At 45.5% G+C, this 15,235-nt stretch overlaps 1 protein-coding gene across 4 annotated transcripts in view; it reads left to right on the forward strand.

The window, feature by feature from the left end:
* Positions 1 to 15,235, forward strand: part of TSPAN12 (tetraspanin 12) — a 215,352-nt gene that overhangs the window by 122,823 nt on the left and 77,294 nt on the right. For all 4 annotated transcript variants that reach the window (XM_075599947.1, XM_075599943.1, XM_075599945.1 and 1 more), the window contains one exon: positions 12,984 to 13,091. In XM_075599947.1, coding sequence (XP_075456062.1) covers positions 12,984 to 13,091 — 108 coding nt within the window. The remainder of the gene's footprint in view (positions 1 to 12,983; positions 13,092 to 15,235) is intronic.

The following is a 15,235-nucleotide window of genomic DNA, read 5'->3' on the forward strand; positions in this document are numbered from 1 at the left end:
GATATTCCAGGCAAAATGTGACACGTGTGCTCATTTGCATGTCATTTCCCAGAATCCCTTGCTGCAGTGGGAGCACTGTATGCTAGGTAATAATGGTTGAAAGGCAGGGTTGCAGACCTGTCGAAGACATGTGCATGTGCTTACAAGTGATATTCTTTATTGGCTATATGTGTATATGTGTATATGTGTGTATATATATATATATATATATATATATATATATATATATATATATATATATATATATATATATATATATATATGTGTAATACGATACCGTGTGACCGAATATCAGAGGCAGCACTCCACGAGGTAGTCAAAAGATTTTGTATTTAGTGAGACATAAAAACCAACGTTTCGGTCCTCCACACGGGACCTTTCTCAAGGTGTGGAGGACCGAAACGTTGGTTTTTATGTCTCACTAAATACAAAATCTTTTGACTACCTCGTGGAGTGCTGCCTCTGATATTCGGTCACACGGTATCGTATTACCTATTTGGTTTATATAGGATTTGCACCCACTTTCATCTACCTGACGGAGTGCCTTGCTCTTATCTATTTATTATATATATATATATATACACTCACACACACATGCACACACTCTTAAGTGTGTGTGTGTGTGTATGTTTTTATATATTAATGTTGTTATATGTATGTAATGGTACGTATTTGTTAATATAGGTAATTATTTTAGGACGTAGGTCTAGGATCCTATTGGCCACCTTTGGGGTGGGTGGTAGCAGTTAGAGGGTAAGGCATTGAATGGCAATTTTGGTAGGCAAAAAGTGGTTTGGGGTAGTGTAGTATTAGGAAGCTTTAGTTGTCAAGTTACCATAGGTTACCCGTTGCTAGCTGGCCACTAAGGGCTTAATATCTTATAAAATGTTTGTTATACATTTTATCATCTATTCTCGGTTGATTTAGGTTATCTAGGTTATGTATATAGTGGCTATTACAGTAAGTACATAGGCAATATAAGCCTAACAACAGCCTCAGGTAGCTGATAAAAAATTGCATTCAATTTTGATACTGCCAGATATCGTAGTTTAGTGTGTAAGCATAAAAATGAGTCAATTTGAGTAATTTACACGGATAATATGTGTTATTTTATGTGGTAACACGTTGGTGACTTATCGGCTAAAAAGAAATCATATTTTTGAACGTGAAATCTGCTGCTTTCCCGTATTGCAGTTTGATAAATCTATGCCAATGTGCCCAGCTGTTTATCTATCTTGTGCAGTCCATAACTTGTCTTTTGAAAGACAAGTCAATTTCCAGTCTTTCATCTGTGCCAGTTTTAGTGCCAAGTTAAAAAGGTTTTGCTTTCTTTGTTATTCACATACACACACTGCTGATAGGATAAGTCTGGAAACAGTAACACAAAAATGTATTTAATAAGGAATAGAAAGGATATTGCATTGTTTTTTCTTAAAGAAAATACTTTATTGCGCAGAGTTATTTATAAAAAGCAGAGGTACAATAAGGTCGCTTCTAATGCAATTTTGCAAAAAGTCATTATTCTGACTTCGAAGAGATAGGATGAAACATAGTGAGTTATTTACGAGTCTCTCAGCTGAAAAACTGAATTCAGAAATAGCATGAGATTTATTCGAGAAAAGGAATCATATAGAAAGCAATATGAGACTTCCCTTTGAAAAATCGGGTGCAGCTTGTTGGCCCTTGTTTTGCAGTCTGGAGACTGCCCCATAGTATATTGTGTATTTTGCATGTTCCATATTTTCTTTCCAAAAATAAGAAAGGGTTAAATATATTTGTGTGCAACCCAGTGCACTACTAAAACCAACACATCCCTTATTTCTTGATATTTGTATATACCGTATTTCCTTGATTCTAAGACGCACCTTTTTTCCCATTTTCACATGTCTGAAATAGGGATGCGTCTTAAGCTGGGGCCATGGTGCCTTTGCCGTGCAGAGGCTGTGAAGTGAACCCCGTGAAACGGGTGCTTTCCCTGGACATGGTGGACGGGCCATGGGGGGTGTTCCTAGGGATGTGCCTAGGGGCGTCACAGAGCTGGTTCGCCCTCATTGGGTGAACCACTCACGTGACCAGCCTGTCACGTGCCCCTAGTGATCTCGCCAAGCGCGCTCAGCGGCAGTGTGCCCGCAGCATAAAGTTGTAGTGCAGTCAAGTGTAGATAAATGTATGCTATTGTCTGCTGGTTAAAAAAAATTCTGCACATTTAATATAGTGGGGTTTTTTTTCCCCAATTTTTTTTTATTAAATCAAGGGTGTGTCTTACAATCGAGGAAATACGGTAATATGATTCTAATAAGTGGAACTGGAATCTTTCCAAGCCTATGGAAGGCAGCTTGACAGGGACATTCCCAGAGAGACACAGACCTGTAAAAGCCCATTTTTTGGCATGTAATGCATTGGCAGTGCTGTTGATTTGGAAAGAAACACATTTAGCTTGGAGTTGGAAGATTTTGTACCCTTGCACTTTGTGATTAACTCAGTTGTCAGAATCGATATAGTCTAAAAACAGAAAGCTACAGATGCCTCTGCCGTTATTCGAACAAATCACGGAGCCGTTTTCGTGTGCTCTGCTGTATTCCATGCGGCATTAACGCGGCCAATCACACCAGGTACCCGTGTTTATCGCGGTTGCTTTGTTTGAATTTCATGGATTCTGTTTCTTTGTGTGCAATGAAATTAATGAATTGTATTATGTACAGTACTGTGCCAATTTCAGGTGTTTAAAAACCAGAACACTAAAATGCCATTTTCTGCACTTGCGTCTTAAGGCGGTACGGTTGGAAGAAATCATGCGCTATGACATGGGTATTCCGAGGTATACAATGCGTGAAGTGTTCGAATAACGGCTGCTGCATCTGTACCAAATGTTATGGTTTAACAAAGTAGTAGCTTTATTTGTACTGTATGTAACCCATATACCACACACCCCCCAATCGCAGATAGGGTGCAGGTGAGGGGATCTATATGTATTACCCAGTGTGGTGCTTTACCTGTTAGGCTCACAGGAGGCCTAAGCCTCCGCCACGGAGAGCCTGGAGCACGTGTAATAATATGAGTAATCTCGTACTTGGTGCAGCGCCTCCACCTGCAATGGCTCCCACCATAGGGGGAGTGGTTCCTCGCAGGACAAAATATATATCACTCCAGACAAAGCATGTAAAACAACCAATGACTTTACTGTAATTACCATAAGCAATATATCAACCGGTGTCCATCCCTTGAGGAGACACTAACTACTGCGTCGCGCAGGACGCTCCCACCTCCACCAGGTGATCCCACCCCGTGTCCAGTAACCCCACACAATATGTCCCCCACTCTTCAAGTGAGATAGATATGTGTGACTGCGCAGCCACTGGTCCCGTGTAAATATAATATAGGATCGTTGGTGCACTTGGTGATGGTTACCTGCCGAGTACTCCAGTGCCCGGGCCTGCCCAGGGAACTTCGCAAAGGATCCGATGGCGGCTGAATACAGGAACTACCGTCCGGGGCGATCCCACCCGGATGGCTGCTGTAGCAACAGCGAAGGTCTGAGCCCAAACCTCTGGATGGACGTGCAGCGTCCGCTGGGTCCCTAACTGGCTCTGGATAGTAAGGGACAGGGTCTAAATTCTCCCCCTGGTGAAATCCCAACGACCTCGCTTGGTAGCAGACATAACCATGTACAAACGTTATATAATAAAAATGCAGTACATAGAATATACAACTTATCACATGTGCATTGTGTGACTTGGGCAATTTTCTCAAACATCCAGGGGGAGCATATGGGGAAAAAAACAACAAGATACACAAATATAAGTGCAGACGTTTCTGGAATGTGGAATGATTGTGTCTTGGCTCGTATAGATGTACTACTCACAAGAATTTAGAGTAAATCAGGCAGCTGGCAAATAGGGTTGCCACCCATGTAGATGGCTAAGATCTGGACCCCCCTTGTTGGAGATACTCCGTCAGCAAGGTGATGTATGCAAAATAGAGAGAGAGCTACATAGTGCGATCAAAAAGGTAAACTTTATATTTTAAAAAACGGGTCTGTAAAATACGCACTTACAATGTGCCAGTAAAAATCAAGCATGTATCTCACAAATGGAGAAAGTAGAAGCTCCCCAAACTGCTCACCGCCTCCCTCGGGTGTCTGGCTTTCTTCCACGGATCTGTGTGCCGATTCAGAGCCTCCCTCAAAGCGCCCGTCCAGGAAGATGACGTCACGGCTGCAGAGTTGGTCAGCTACGGGTCGCGTCTGAGCCCAAAATTGGTCCACTCAACGCGTTTCGCCCAGCTTGCTGTAGCTGTTGTCGGCTTCGTCAGGAGTGTATAGGATTGGGTACAGTTGACTCTTATATACCCATTTAACAAGCTAATCTAGTTAATTATACAATAAAACAATTAAACAACCTGATCTATGACTATCATTATGGGAGTGAAGTTGGAAATTTCATGACATACAATAAATTGCTTCGCATACATTAATGTGTAAGTGCAACTGACAGTGCAATGAAGAAACATAAAGCAGACATACTGATCTCATAACATTAAGAGTGCATATATATTTACAAAACAACCCAACTTGGGCAATATGAAATGTCATTAGACAATTACTGTTTAGTATGGCATATGTGTTTGACTGCTAGTGCAATCCTGAGTGATATCCTTTGTTTAAAGTCCCATCTGCGATCATTAATGGACAACAATTAAGGAATAAAGTGTGAGGGGATAGAGTTTGAGGGGTGAACTTAAATAATCATATTTATGTAGTATGAAACTACTTAAAGCTCTTTATGGATTCTATTATTTTTACAGAAGATCTTCAATTATTGGATATTTGACAATAGTGCTCAAATTAGCAAATAAAGAGTCTAATTAAATATTAGTATTAGGAGTTAGTATAAATGTGTGATCTTTAATAGGGTGCAATTATCTGCATAGCATCTATCTGGGAACTATATTATAAGGAGATGTTGCAGAATAGTATTTCCTGATAACATTCTAAACAAAATACACCTGTATTTAGGTGTGTCTATGTGGTCCAAACTATAAGTGTTGTCTATTCTTATTTCTAGATGTTATTATATATACTTATCGAGATAATTCAATAAATTTTATTTATAAATAGTGTACAGATTCTGTGTATCATGAAACAGAGTCTTATGGGCATTCACTGAGATTGCGTAATCAGGTAGGCTATTATATTATAATCAATGTGAAAATGCATGTGAGTGTAATGCATTTTCACATTGATTATAATATAATAGCCTACCTGATTACGCAATCTCAGTGAATGCCCATAAGACTCTGTTTCATGATACACAGAATCTGTACACTATTTATAAATTAAATTTATTGAATTATCTCGATAAGTATATATAATAACATCTAGAAATAAGAATAGACAACACTTATAGGGCCTCATGCAGAGAGCATCGTTATTTCGAAATTCGCCATTTTTTGTACAATTTCGCGCAGAAACCGGCAGAAAATGGCGAGTTCCGAAAAACGCGCCATTTTGTTTTTTCTATTGCTAAAACTCGCCTCGCGGCTGGCGAGAACCTCCATCTCGCCATTTTTAAAACTCTCCGAATGCAGAGAGGTGCGAACGGCATGTAGCGGCTGTTCGCGCCAAGAAAATGGCGCGATTCTCGCATTTTTGCCGTGCCAGGAAAAGATGGCAAGATGGCGCTCGCCGCCTATAGTAAAGGGGAAAAAAAAGGCGCGAATTTGTTTTTACACGTTTCTGAAGCGCGCATCTCGCCAATTTAAACTCGCCACACGCATCCATGTTAAACATAGCAGAATTCGCACTTTTCTGCATATGGAGAATAAAACTCTCCAAAAAAGCTACTTTTTATGAAATTCGCCAATTTTAAAATTCTATGCTCTCTGCATGAGGCCCATAGTTTGGACCACATAGACATACCTAAATACTGTACAGGTGTATTTTGTTTAGAATGTTATCAGGAAATACTATTCTGCAACATCTCCTTATAATATAGTTCCCAGATAGATGCTGTGCAGATAATTGCACCCTATTAAAGATCACACATTTATACTAACTCCTAATACTAATATTTTATTAGACTCTTTATTTGCTAATTTGAGCACTATTGTCAAATATTCAATAATTGAAGATCTTCTGTAAAAATAATAGAATCCATAAAGAGCTTTAAGTAGTTTCATACTACATAAATATGATTATTTAAGTTCACCCCTCAAACTCTATCCCCTCACACTTTATTCCTTAATTGTTGTCCATTGATGATCGCAGATGGGACTTTAAACAAAGGATATCACTCAGGATTGCACTAGCAGTCAAACACATATGCCATACTAAACAGTAATTTTCTAATGACATTTCATATTGCCCAAGCTGGGTTGTTTTGTAAATATATATGCACTCTTAATGTTATGAGATCAGTATGTCTGCTTTATGTTTCTTCATTGCACTGTCAGTTGCACTTACACATTAATGTATGCGAAGCAATTTATTGTATGTCATGAAATTTCCAACTTCACTCCCATAATGATAGTCATAGATCAGGTTGTTTAATTGTTTTATTGTATAATTAACTAGATTAGCTTGTTAAATGGGTATATAAGAGTCAACTGTACCCAATCCTATACACTCCTGACGAAGCCGACAACAGCTACAGCAAGCTGGGCGAAACGCGCTGAGTGGACCAATTTTGGGCTCAGACGTGACCCGTAGCTGACCAACTCTGCAGCCGTGACGTCATCTTCCTGGACGGGCGCTTTGAGGGAGGCTCTGAATCGGCACACAGATCCATGGAAGAAAGCCAGGCGGTGAGCAGTTCGGGGAGCTTCTACTTTCTCCATTTGTGAGATACATGCTTGATTTTTACTGGCACATTGTAAGTGCGTATTTTACAGACACGTTTTTTAAAATATAAAGTTTACCTTTTTGATCGCACTATGTAGCTCTCTCTCTATTTTGCATACATCACCTTGCTGACGGAGTATCTCCAACAAGGGGGGTCCAGATCTTAGCCATCTACATGGGTGGCAACCCTATTTGCCAGCTGCCTGATTTACTCTAAATTCTTGTGAGTAGTACATCTATACGAGCCAAGACACAATCATTCCACATTCCAGAAACGTCTGCACTTATATTTGTGTATCTTGTTGTTTTTTTCCCCATATGCTCCCCCTGGATGTTTGAGAAAATTGCTTAAATCTTTGGAACCCGTGAAACAGGTCCCACCAGTGAGGTTTGAGCTGGGTGGTTTGAATGATTTCATCACACATCACTTTTTTATTATATATTCACAATTCTTATTATTTATAGTTGTTTGCGCCTTATATCACTTATTTCACAATACATTGTGTGACTTGGTACACCACATAACAACCACAGTAGTACCCGAGGCCAGCTGAGTGTTTGCTGTTTGCTGAGACCAATTGTGGGGTGCCCCTAACTGATAATGTGGGGATACCTCACTTTGACTTTTGTGAGCCTCCGCCGGGATAATCTCTTGGAAATCATGCTCTGGGGTAACAGTCACTGGTTCCGTACTACTTCCTCCCCCTGGTGGAAGGAATAGCACAGTGTCTCTTGGCGAGACCTTTACCCGGCCATCCGCATCGCGCATGCGGTATACAGGGAGGCCCTGACCTTTTCCTCTGTCCACCACATGATGAATAAAACGCTCCATGTTGCGCATGAAGAAGGCAATAGTTACCAGAGTGGTCACAGCACAGTCTTTGTTGGCTCCATCAGTCACTTCTGAAGTGATGTCTTCGGGATACATCATGAGCTCTGGGTCTTGAGACAGACGAACTTGGTGATCCTTTGCATAGAAGTAAGTGCCGAGCAGGGCCTCTTCACGGATATCTCCATCACATCCTGCAGGGAGTACAGGTTTGGTGCCTCACCATTGCATTGAGTCACGGTGGCCAACAGGTCCTCGGGGACGCTGTCAGTTTCCACTCCGGCTGTCTTGGGACCTGTCTCCGGCACTTCTGGGGCAGTCCACTCACTTTCTGAAAACTCGGGAGCATTGGATCCCAGTCCTGGGACCATTTGGGTTGGAGCGCAAGGGCTCACACTCAGGTCATGAGCCTTAGTTAGGGCCTTCTCCATGGCCACCTCCATCGGAGACTGTGGGGAGTAAGGAGGTTCCTCACCACTCCGCTGGCTTGCGATGAGCTCCTCCTCCTCCGGTCCCGTCTCCGGATGTCCCTCCGACACACTGGGAGTCGCCACGGCCGTGTGACTCTTCCGCGGCGCCTTTTGCACCAGCGCTTGCTGCCGAGGGATGTCGCTGTGCAGCGGGCCCACAGCAGGATCCGCAACAGATGCTTCAGCTTCACTTGGGTGGTCCGCCGGCTGGCGCATCACCACGGCTGGTTGTTGGTCCCTGAAATCACTAAGAGAGGATGGGGGTAGAGACACCTTACCCTGTGATTCCGGAATCTGCGGTTCAGGAATCTGCAGTCCTGAGGGTGGAACCGAGTCTAGAACTTGGGTGCACGGACCCCCTGGAACATCTGCTACAGCCCACTGACTCGGTGCATCCACCGCGTTACAGCTGTCCATTTTGGGCAATGTAGCTTGAAACTCTTGTGGTTCTAGAGCCGAGTCTAGAATCGGGGTTATAGCACGTGGAGCCTCTGAAACTTCTGTGGTTGAGGTAGAAAGGTTAACAGCATTGATTACCCCAGTAGAGAGGTCATTCACATCTTCCTCTGCGGGTTCTGGCTTTAGAACCGGATCTGGAACCACAGTTAGAGTGCAAGAGTCCTCCGAAACTTCAGTGAGGGAGGTAGATCGGTTACCTGCATTGAGTGGCCCAGTATTGAAGTCGATCACTCCTTTGTTGGCGAGTTTCGTAGGCCACAGCAGCACGGGCTTCAGGAACTGTGCTCCGCAGCAGGCACTCTTGGGTCCCCAGGTCAATTTGCCACCTGGGAAGTCACACTTGTTACAGACACCTTGTATGCATCCCTCTTCATCCACCTGTGCCGCCTGATATTCTATTAGTAGCTTAAAGGGGTCAAAGTCCATACCACCAGACAATTTTAAGTTCATTTGCAAACAGGGGCACAACAGAAAGGATACGTCCCCTCCTTTCATCAGCCAGGCCCCATACAACTGAGGATGCTGTTTACTACATCTTTTACCTTTCCTAGGGGGAACAGAAGTTACTGACTGAGGCTCACTGTGTTCACTCCCCCTGGTGGAATCTAGAGACGGGGCACCCTCTTTCAAGGGGTGGTTCTGGCTCTGCGCTGCGCCACTCACATTGCGGGGGCGGGACTCTAGCTTTCGCGCCAAACCTGGACAGGTCTTTGCAGAACATTTTAGTGTAGACTGACGGTCAGCCACACGTGCGCTTTCCTGACTTGACGGGGGACGCCATTTTAGGTGGGACCCACTGGATGAGGGAGTCTCCATTTTGATCACAGTCCTATCAACTGCACTATGGCTCTATGCATATACAAGGGGTAGCCCTCAGGCGGGCCCTCTGGCATAATCAGTGCGGACGGTGCCTCTGACAGGCATATATCCTCAGTGTGGGTTGCCACGAAAAGTGTCGTTTTCCATGTGGACGTGGGATCGTGTTCTTCTTCTAAGACACAGGAATGCGGCCACCCAGGAATTTTACACATATAATACCTGACCCTTGCAGCGGGTATAGTGGCGGGAAGGCCTCCAACCGCCACCACCTGGCGAGGTTCAAGATTTTGCCCCAAGGCCCAGGCAAGGACCTCGTGTCCGGACTTTACAATCATGGAGGACAATTTGACAAAAAAATAGATTAGGACACCCCAGGTCTGATCTCAGCAGCGCCTCCAAATGTAACCCATATTCCCCGACCCCAATCGCAGATAGGGTGCAGGTGAGGGGATCTATATGTATTACCCAGTGTGGTGCTTTACCTGTTAGGCTCACAGGAGGCCTAAGCCTCCGCCACGGAGAGCCTGGGGCACGTGTAATAATATGAGTAACCTCGTACTTGGTGCAGCGCCTCCACCTGCGATGGCTCCCACCAGAGGGGGAGTGGTTCCTCGCAGGACAATATATATATCACTCCACACAAAGCATGTAAAACAACCAATGACTTTACTGTAATTACCATAAGCAATATATCAACCGGTGTCCCTCCCTGGAGGAGACACTAACTACTGCGTCGCGCAGGATGCTCCCACCTCCACCGGGTGATCCCACCCCATGTTCAGTAACCCCACACAATATGTCCCCCACTCTTCAAGTGAGATAGATATGTGTGACTGCGCAGCCACTGGTCCCGTGTAAATATAATATAGGATCGTTGGTTCACTTGGTGATGGTTACCTGCCGAGTACTCCAGTGCCCGGGCCTGCCCAGGGAACTTCGCAAAGGATCCGATGGCAGCTTAATACAGGACCTACCGTCCGGGGCGATCCCACCCGGAAGGCTGCTGCAGCAACAGCGAAGGTCTGAGCCCAAACCTCTGGATGGACGTGCAGCGTCCGCTGGGTCCCTAACTGGCTCTGGATAGTAAGGGACCGGGTCCCTAACCTGGGGCTTGTCCCTGACACAACTCACACTACTGGATGGCTCCGGGCTATCTGGGGCCTCGGGGGCTGCTGGCCTAATGCAGGGAGTCACTGACTCCTGCACCCTACCTCCTTCCCCTAGCTTCTCCTGGCGCCGACTGACTCTCTCCTCAAAACCCCGCCAAATGTATCCATTCTCCCTGCAGGGCAATCCTTCAGCCCTATTGGCCACTCTGCGGCACCTGGTACCTTCCACTCTTAGCCTCATGGGAATTGTAGTCCCGTGGAGGCCTCTATACCATTGGGGCCACGAGCGCGATTCAACTGCGCATGCGCGACTGTCTAATGGCCGCCGCAGCTCCCTACCCTTATCCACGCATGCACGATCACGGCGCATGTGCGTGCAACCACAATGGCGGCCCCCGCTAGCCGGGTGCGCCGCAGAGCCTCCTAAGGCTCGGAACGCTCCCTGCTCCGGCCCCCACCTTTGGAAGCAGCCGGCGGGTCCGTCGTTGGCTCCGGCGGCACCCGCGACCGCGCTGCCACAAAGGAGGGAAGTCTCTAGGAGCCACAGGGGACCGGGGCTACATGTATATATTATTGAAAATATTGCGTTTGGGGAAAAGCACAAATCGGTACAAAGTAACTAAATGGCATAAAGAGTCTTGTTAAAATGAAGGCTGTTTTCTTCGTAAATAGAGAATCACAGATGACATCCCTCTACTCCAGGAGTGGCCAACTGCAGTCCTAAAGGGCCACCAACAGGTCAGGTTTTAAGGATATCCCTGCTTCAGCATAGGTGGCTCAATCAGTAGCTCAGTTTTCGACTGAGACACTGATTGAGCCACCTGTGCTGAAGCAAGGCTATCCTTAAAACCTGGTCTGTCAGTGGCCCTTGAGGACTGGAGTTTGCCACTCCTGCTCTACTCTGTCTCCAATATACTGTACAGTATTGTTGGTTTACTTAAAGCGGCAATCCCGGCTGCTTGTTTTTGTACTTATAATGTACTTACTTTAACTTATCAGTGGTTCCCCCTCAACCCACCGGTTCCCAGAGATTTTTGCAATTCTTTTGTGCCGGTTTTGAAAAAAAAAAAAAAATACAAATATGGCGATGTACTGCAAACATGGTCACCATATCAAAGTTGCAACGACATCTCCTGATAATGTTGTGGCTTTTTTGGGGTCACCGGAGTGGATCCTGAATCTGGCAGCCATATTGTTTATCAAGTCTGCCAGGTGGACTCCTAGGACCGCCGCTCCCGTCTCTCCCAAACCAGGAGGCTCCCTGGATTGCAGTTTTAAACCTGTCGTGGTTGCGCCTTCTAGAAATTTGATAGCCTGGTAGGTAACCTACGGCATGTGAAAAGGGTACGCATATTGCACATTTATTGTGTATGTTTTTTGTTTAAATCTTTGCCTTTCTGAGAAATATATGTACATTTCATGGATTGTGTTGCCAAAAGTGAAAGAGAGTGAAATAAACAACTTTTCTGAGCTTAGATTACATATACTACACTAAGGTTGAGCCCATGTTGGCGGCGCCGTTACGTGAGCGCGCTTGCATCGGCGCACACTTAAAATACACTTACCTGATTGTGTAAGGTAGTTCCTTAAGTGCCCGTGGCGCTGCGGACGTTGACGCAGCGACATTTTGGTGCCACAACCAAAATTGACATTTCGGGCTGCAGTCACGTGAGCTGGTTCAGCCAATGAGGGCAAGCCAGCTCCGTGACGCATTCACCAGGCCCCCCCGCCACGCCCCCAATCTTTCACGACCCAACTCCTGCAGCTAGCGCACAGATCGCTGGGGCTTCAGGGGGCCGCACACGGAAGCGCATGCCCGAGCAGCAACTGTGAGCTCAGCCTTAGAAGACACAGGCTACATATGTTTTGCATACTTTTTGCATGTGTATACAGCTCTTTACACAGTGCATGTGGGAACTGAGTACCTTGATCCATTTGTAATATTTTTGAGACAGTGTACAGAGAATTTGAGCACCGCGCATGCCGTTCATGTAAAACCTAGCACCACAAGGAAAAATATTTGTTTGCTGTATAGTCTGTCAAGATATCTTAGTGCATAACGCAAACACCTTTGTCATATACAACAGTTTATTTAGACTGCATATAATACAAAAAATGGAATCTATAGTATGTTTTTATACAGTATAAGAGAGGTACTTTATTGAAAAATAGGTGATCTAAATGTGCCTTTGTAATACTGCCTGTGTTATCCATGATTTGTATGCAATAGATATTGCCTTACCTTTTTCATATGTTTATCTATTATATGTGAACCTTGGGTCTTATTCATCTATACTGCTGTACTGTAGATATAAAAATGTATATTTGCTAACTGGCTTGTGGTTTGTGTCTTTGTTCTAACTTCCATAAGAGAATATTCATGTAGTCAAAATACATACGTAAGTAAAGCATGTTATTTAGGTAAAACATTTTTTTTAAATGTTGTTTTTTGTTTCCAGGTTCCAGTTCAGTGGTCAGACATGGTCAGTTTAAAAGCTAGAATGCCAAACTATGGATTACCCAGGTACCAGTGGCTCACTAGTGCATGGAATTTCTTTCAAAAAGAGGTAAGAATATTGTGAAATGAAATATGTGTAACACACCTATCCCCCCCGCCGCCCCCCTACCCCAAGTGAGAATGTTCATATGTGTTGGTGCTATGGTGCTCCACTGTTTGTTCCCAGGAGGCTGAGTCTCCGCGGATGTAGTTGGGAGTTTGGGGTACAAGATTCTCTTTGTGGTTGGTGCTGCGTCTCCACCTAGAAGGGCACTGCCAGAGGCAGGGATTCACCCCGTGCAGGAACTTCCAATCAATAACAGAATGCTGAACCCAGGAACGTTGCAACTGGGGTTTAGTGGAGCCTTAGTGGACATCAGCACAGCAGTGTAGTACATTAAGATGGTGACCCTTGTTCTCACCTCACCCACCCACTCACTTTGGCAGCTGCACAGTTCCTCAGAGCCAGGCCTGGGGTAATCAATCATCATCCTCTTCCTAGGGCAAAGGGCTTTAGCAGGAACCAAATGCCCGAGGTGACTATATCCCCTCCCTCCTCTGAGTATCAGCTATATAGGACTTTAATCTCAAATATACCATCCCAGGGCCATTATCCCTTCCCTGGGCAGGACAGGACTCACCAGAAGTCAGTCACCTGGACTCAGGAGCTACCCAGAACCTAAGGATAAAGGGGAGGGCCACCAACGTATATATAGTACCCAGGGGGTGTGAACCTTTCCACCCCTAGTCTCTGGGCAAAACTAGATGTTGCTAACCAGTCACCCCACTGGTAACATGCCTTATTAGAACTTTCCTATGGCCGAGCTCACACTGCCAGCTACGACTGTGCGCTTTCGTGCGCGCTTCTGCAGCCCAGCGATCTGTGAGCTAGCTGCAGGAGTTGGGTAGAGGCGATTGGGGGTGTGGCGTGGGGCGTGACGAATGCGTCACAGAGCTGGTTCTCCTTTTTTGGCTGAACTAGCTAACGTGACACGACTGCAACCCGAAATGTCAATTTTGGGTTGTGGCGGCAAAATGTCGCAGCGTCAACGCTGTACTTTGCCGCCACAAGCAGTTTCTAGTGTGACAACTCTCATTCACTAGCCTCAAAGAGCGCCGAACGTGCGCGCACAGAAGCTTGCGTACATTGCGTAGCAGGCAGTGTGAGCTAGCCCTAACAGTCACTCATGCTTCACCAGACTAGCATGTGCCTGAAGTTGCAACAATGTAACTGGTGCATGAGACTACTCCCATGTGCAGGCTGGTTAACCCTATCACTGCCAGCAGGTACCCTAACTTGTACAGTAGGGCCCCGCTTTTCGGCGTTTCGCTCATACAGCGGAACCGGGAAGGGGGCCGCCATGTCTGCACATGTGCAGAACGGGGATTGCCCAGGTCGCGAATGCGCAGAACGGGGGATGCAGAGGTCGAGCATGCGCAGAACGATGATCGCGCTTGCATAGAATGGAGGTTGCGCATGCGCAGAAGGGGAAATTACTGTGCTGCGCATGCGCAAATGCCGAGAATTGCCGGTTATGCTTTCTGGCAATTTTTGCTTTGCGGCGAGACCATAGAATGGAATCGCTGCACAACTCGAGTCCTCAAGGGCCACCAACAGAACTTGTCATGTTTTAAGGATATCCCTGCATCAGCACAGGTGGCTCAATCAATGATTCAGTCATTATGACTTAGCCACTTATTGAGCTACTTGTGCTGAAGCAGGGATATCCTTAAAACATGACCTGTTGGTGACCTTTGTGGACTTGAGTTGTCACCCGTGATTTAGAGCAGGGGTGCTCAAACTGGGGGGTGGGAGATTTTTCTGGCGGGGCGCAGCAGTTGCAGAGACCCACGTTCTTCCCCAGGGCATTTAAATTAAATGTGACACACGCGTCAAATGACACAGCGGGATGCGTGATATGATGTCACATGACTTGCCTCATCATTTGACGCAGCTCCAAGACAGAGGGAGGGCGTGAGCACCGGGGCAGCCAAGACAGGGGGGTGCAGCAGCAAAAGTTTGCGCTCCCCTGATATAAGTATTTTTCCAAGAGCCTAATGCAATTATAAAATACCAAAGTGTGTCTTCATGTCTTCCACAGCTCCACAATCTGCTTTTCCACTGGTACATGACATGTAGTGGTTCAGTTGCAAACATGGCTTCTGGGGAGTGGTTCTATTGCCTTTTTCTTCTCAAAATCTTACACCTTAAGT

Source organism: Ascaphus truei, chromosome 5 (assembly GCF_040206685.1).
Source record: "Ascaphus truei isolate aAscTru1 chromosome 5, aAscTru1.hap1, whole genome shotgun sequence".
Lineage (NCBI taxonomy): Eukaryota > Metazoa > Chordata > Amphibia > Anura > Ascaphidae > Ascaphus > Ascaphus truei.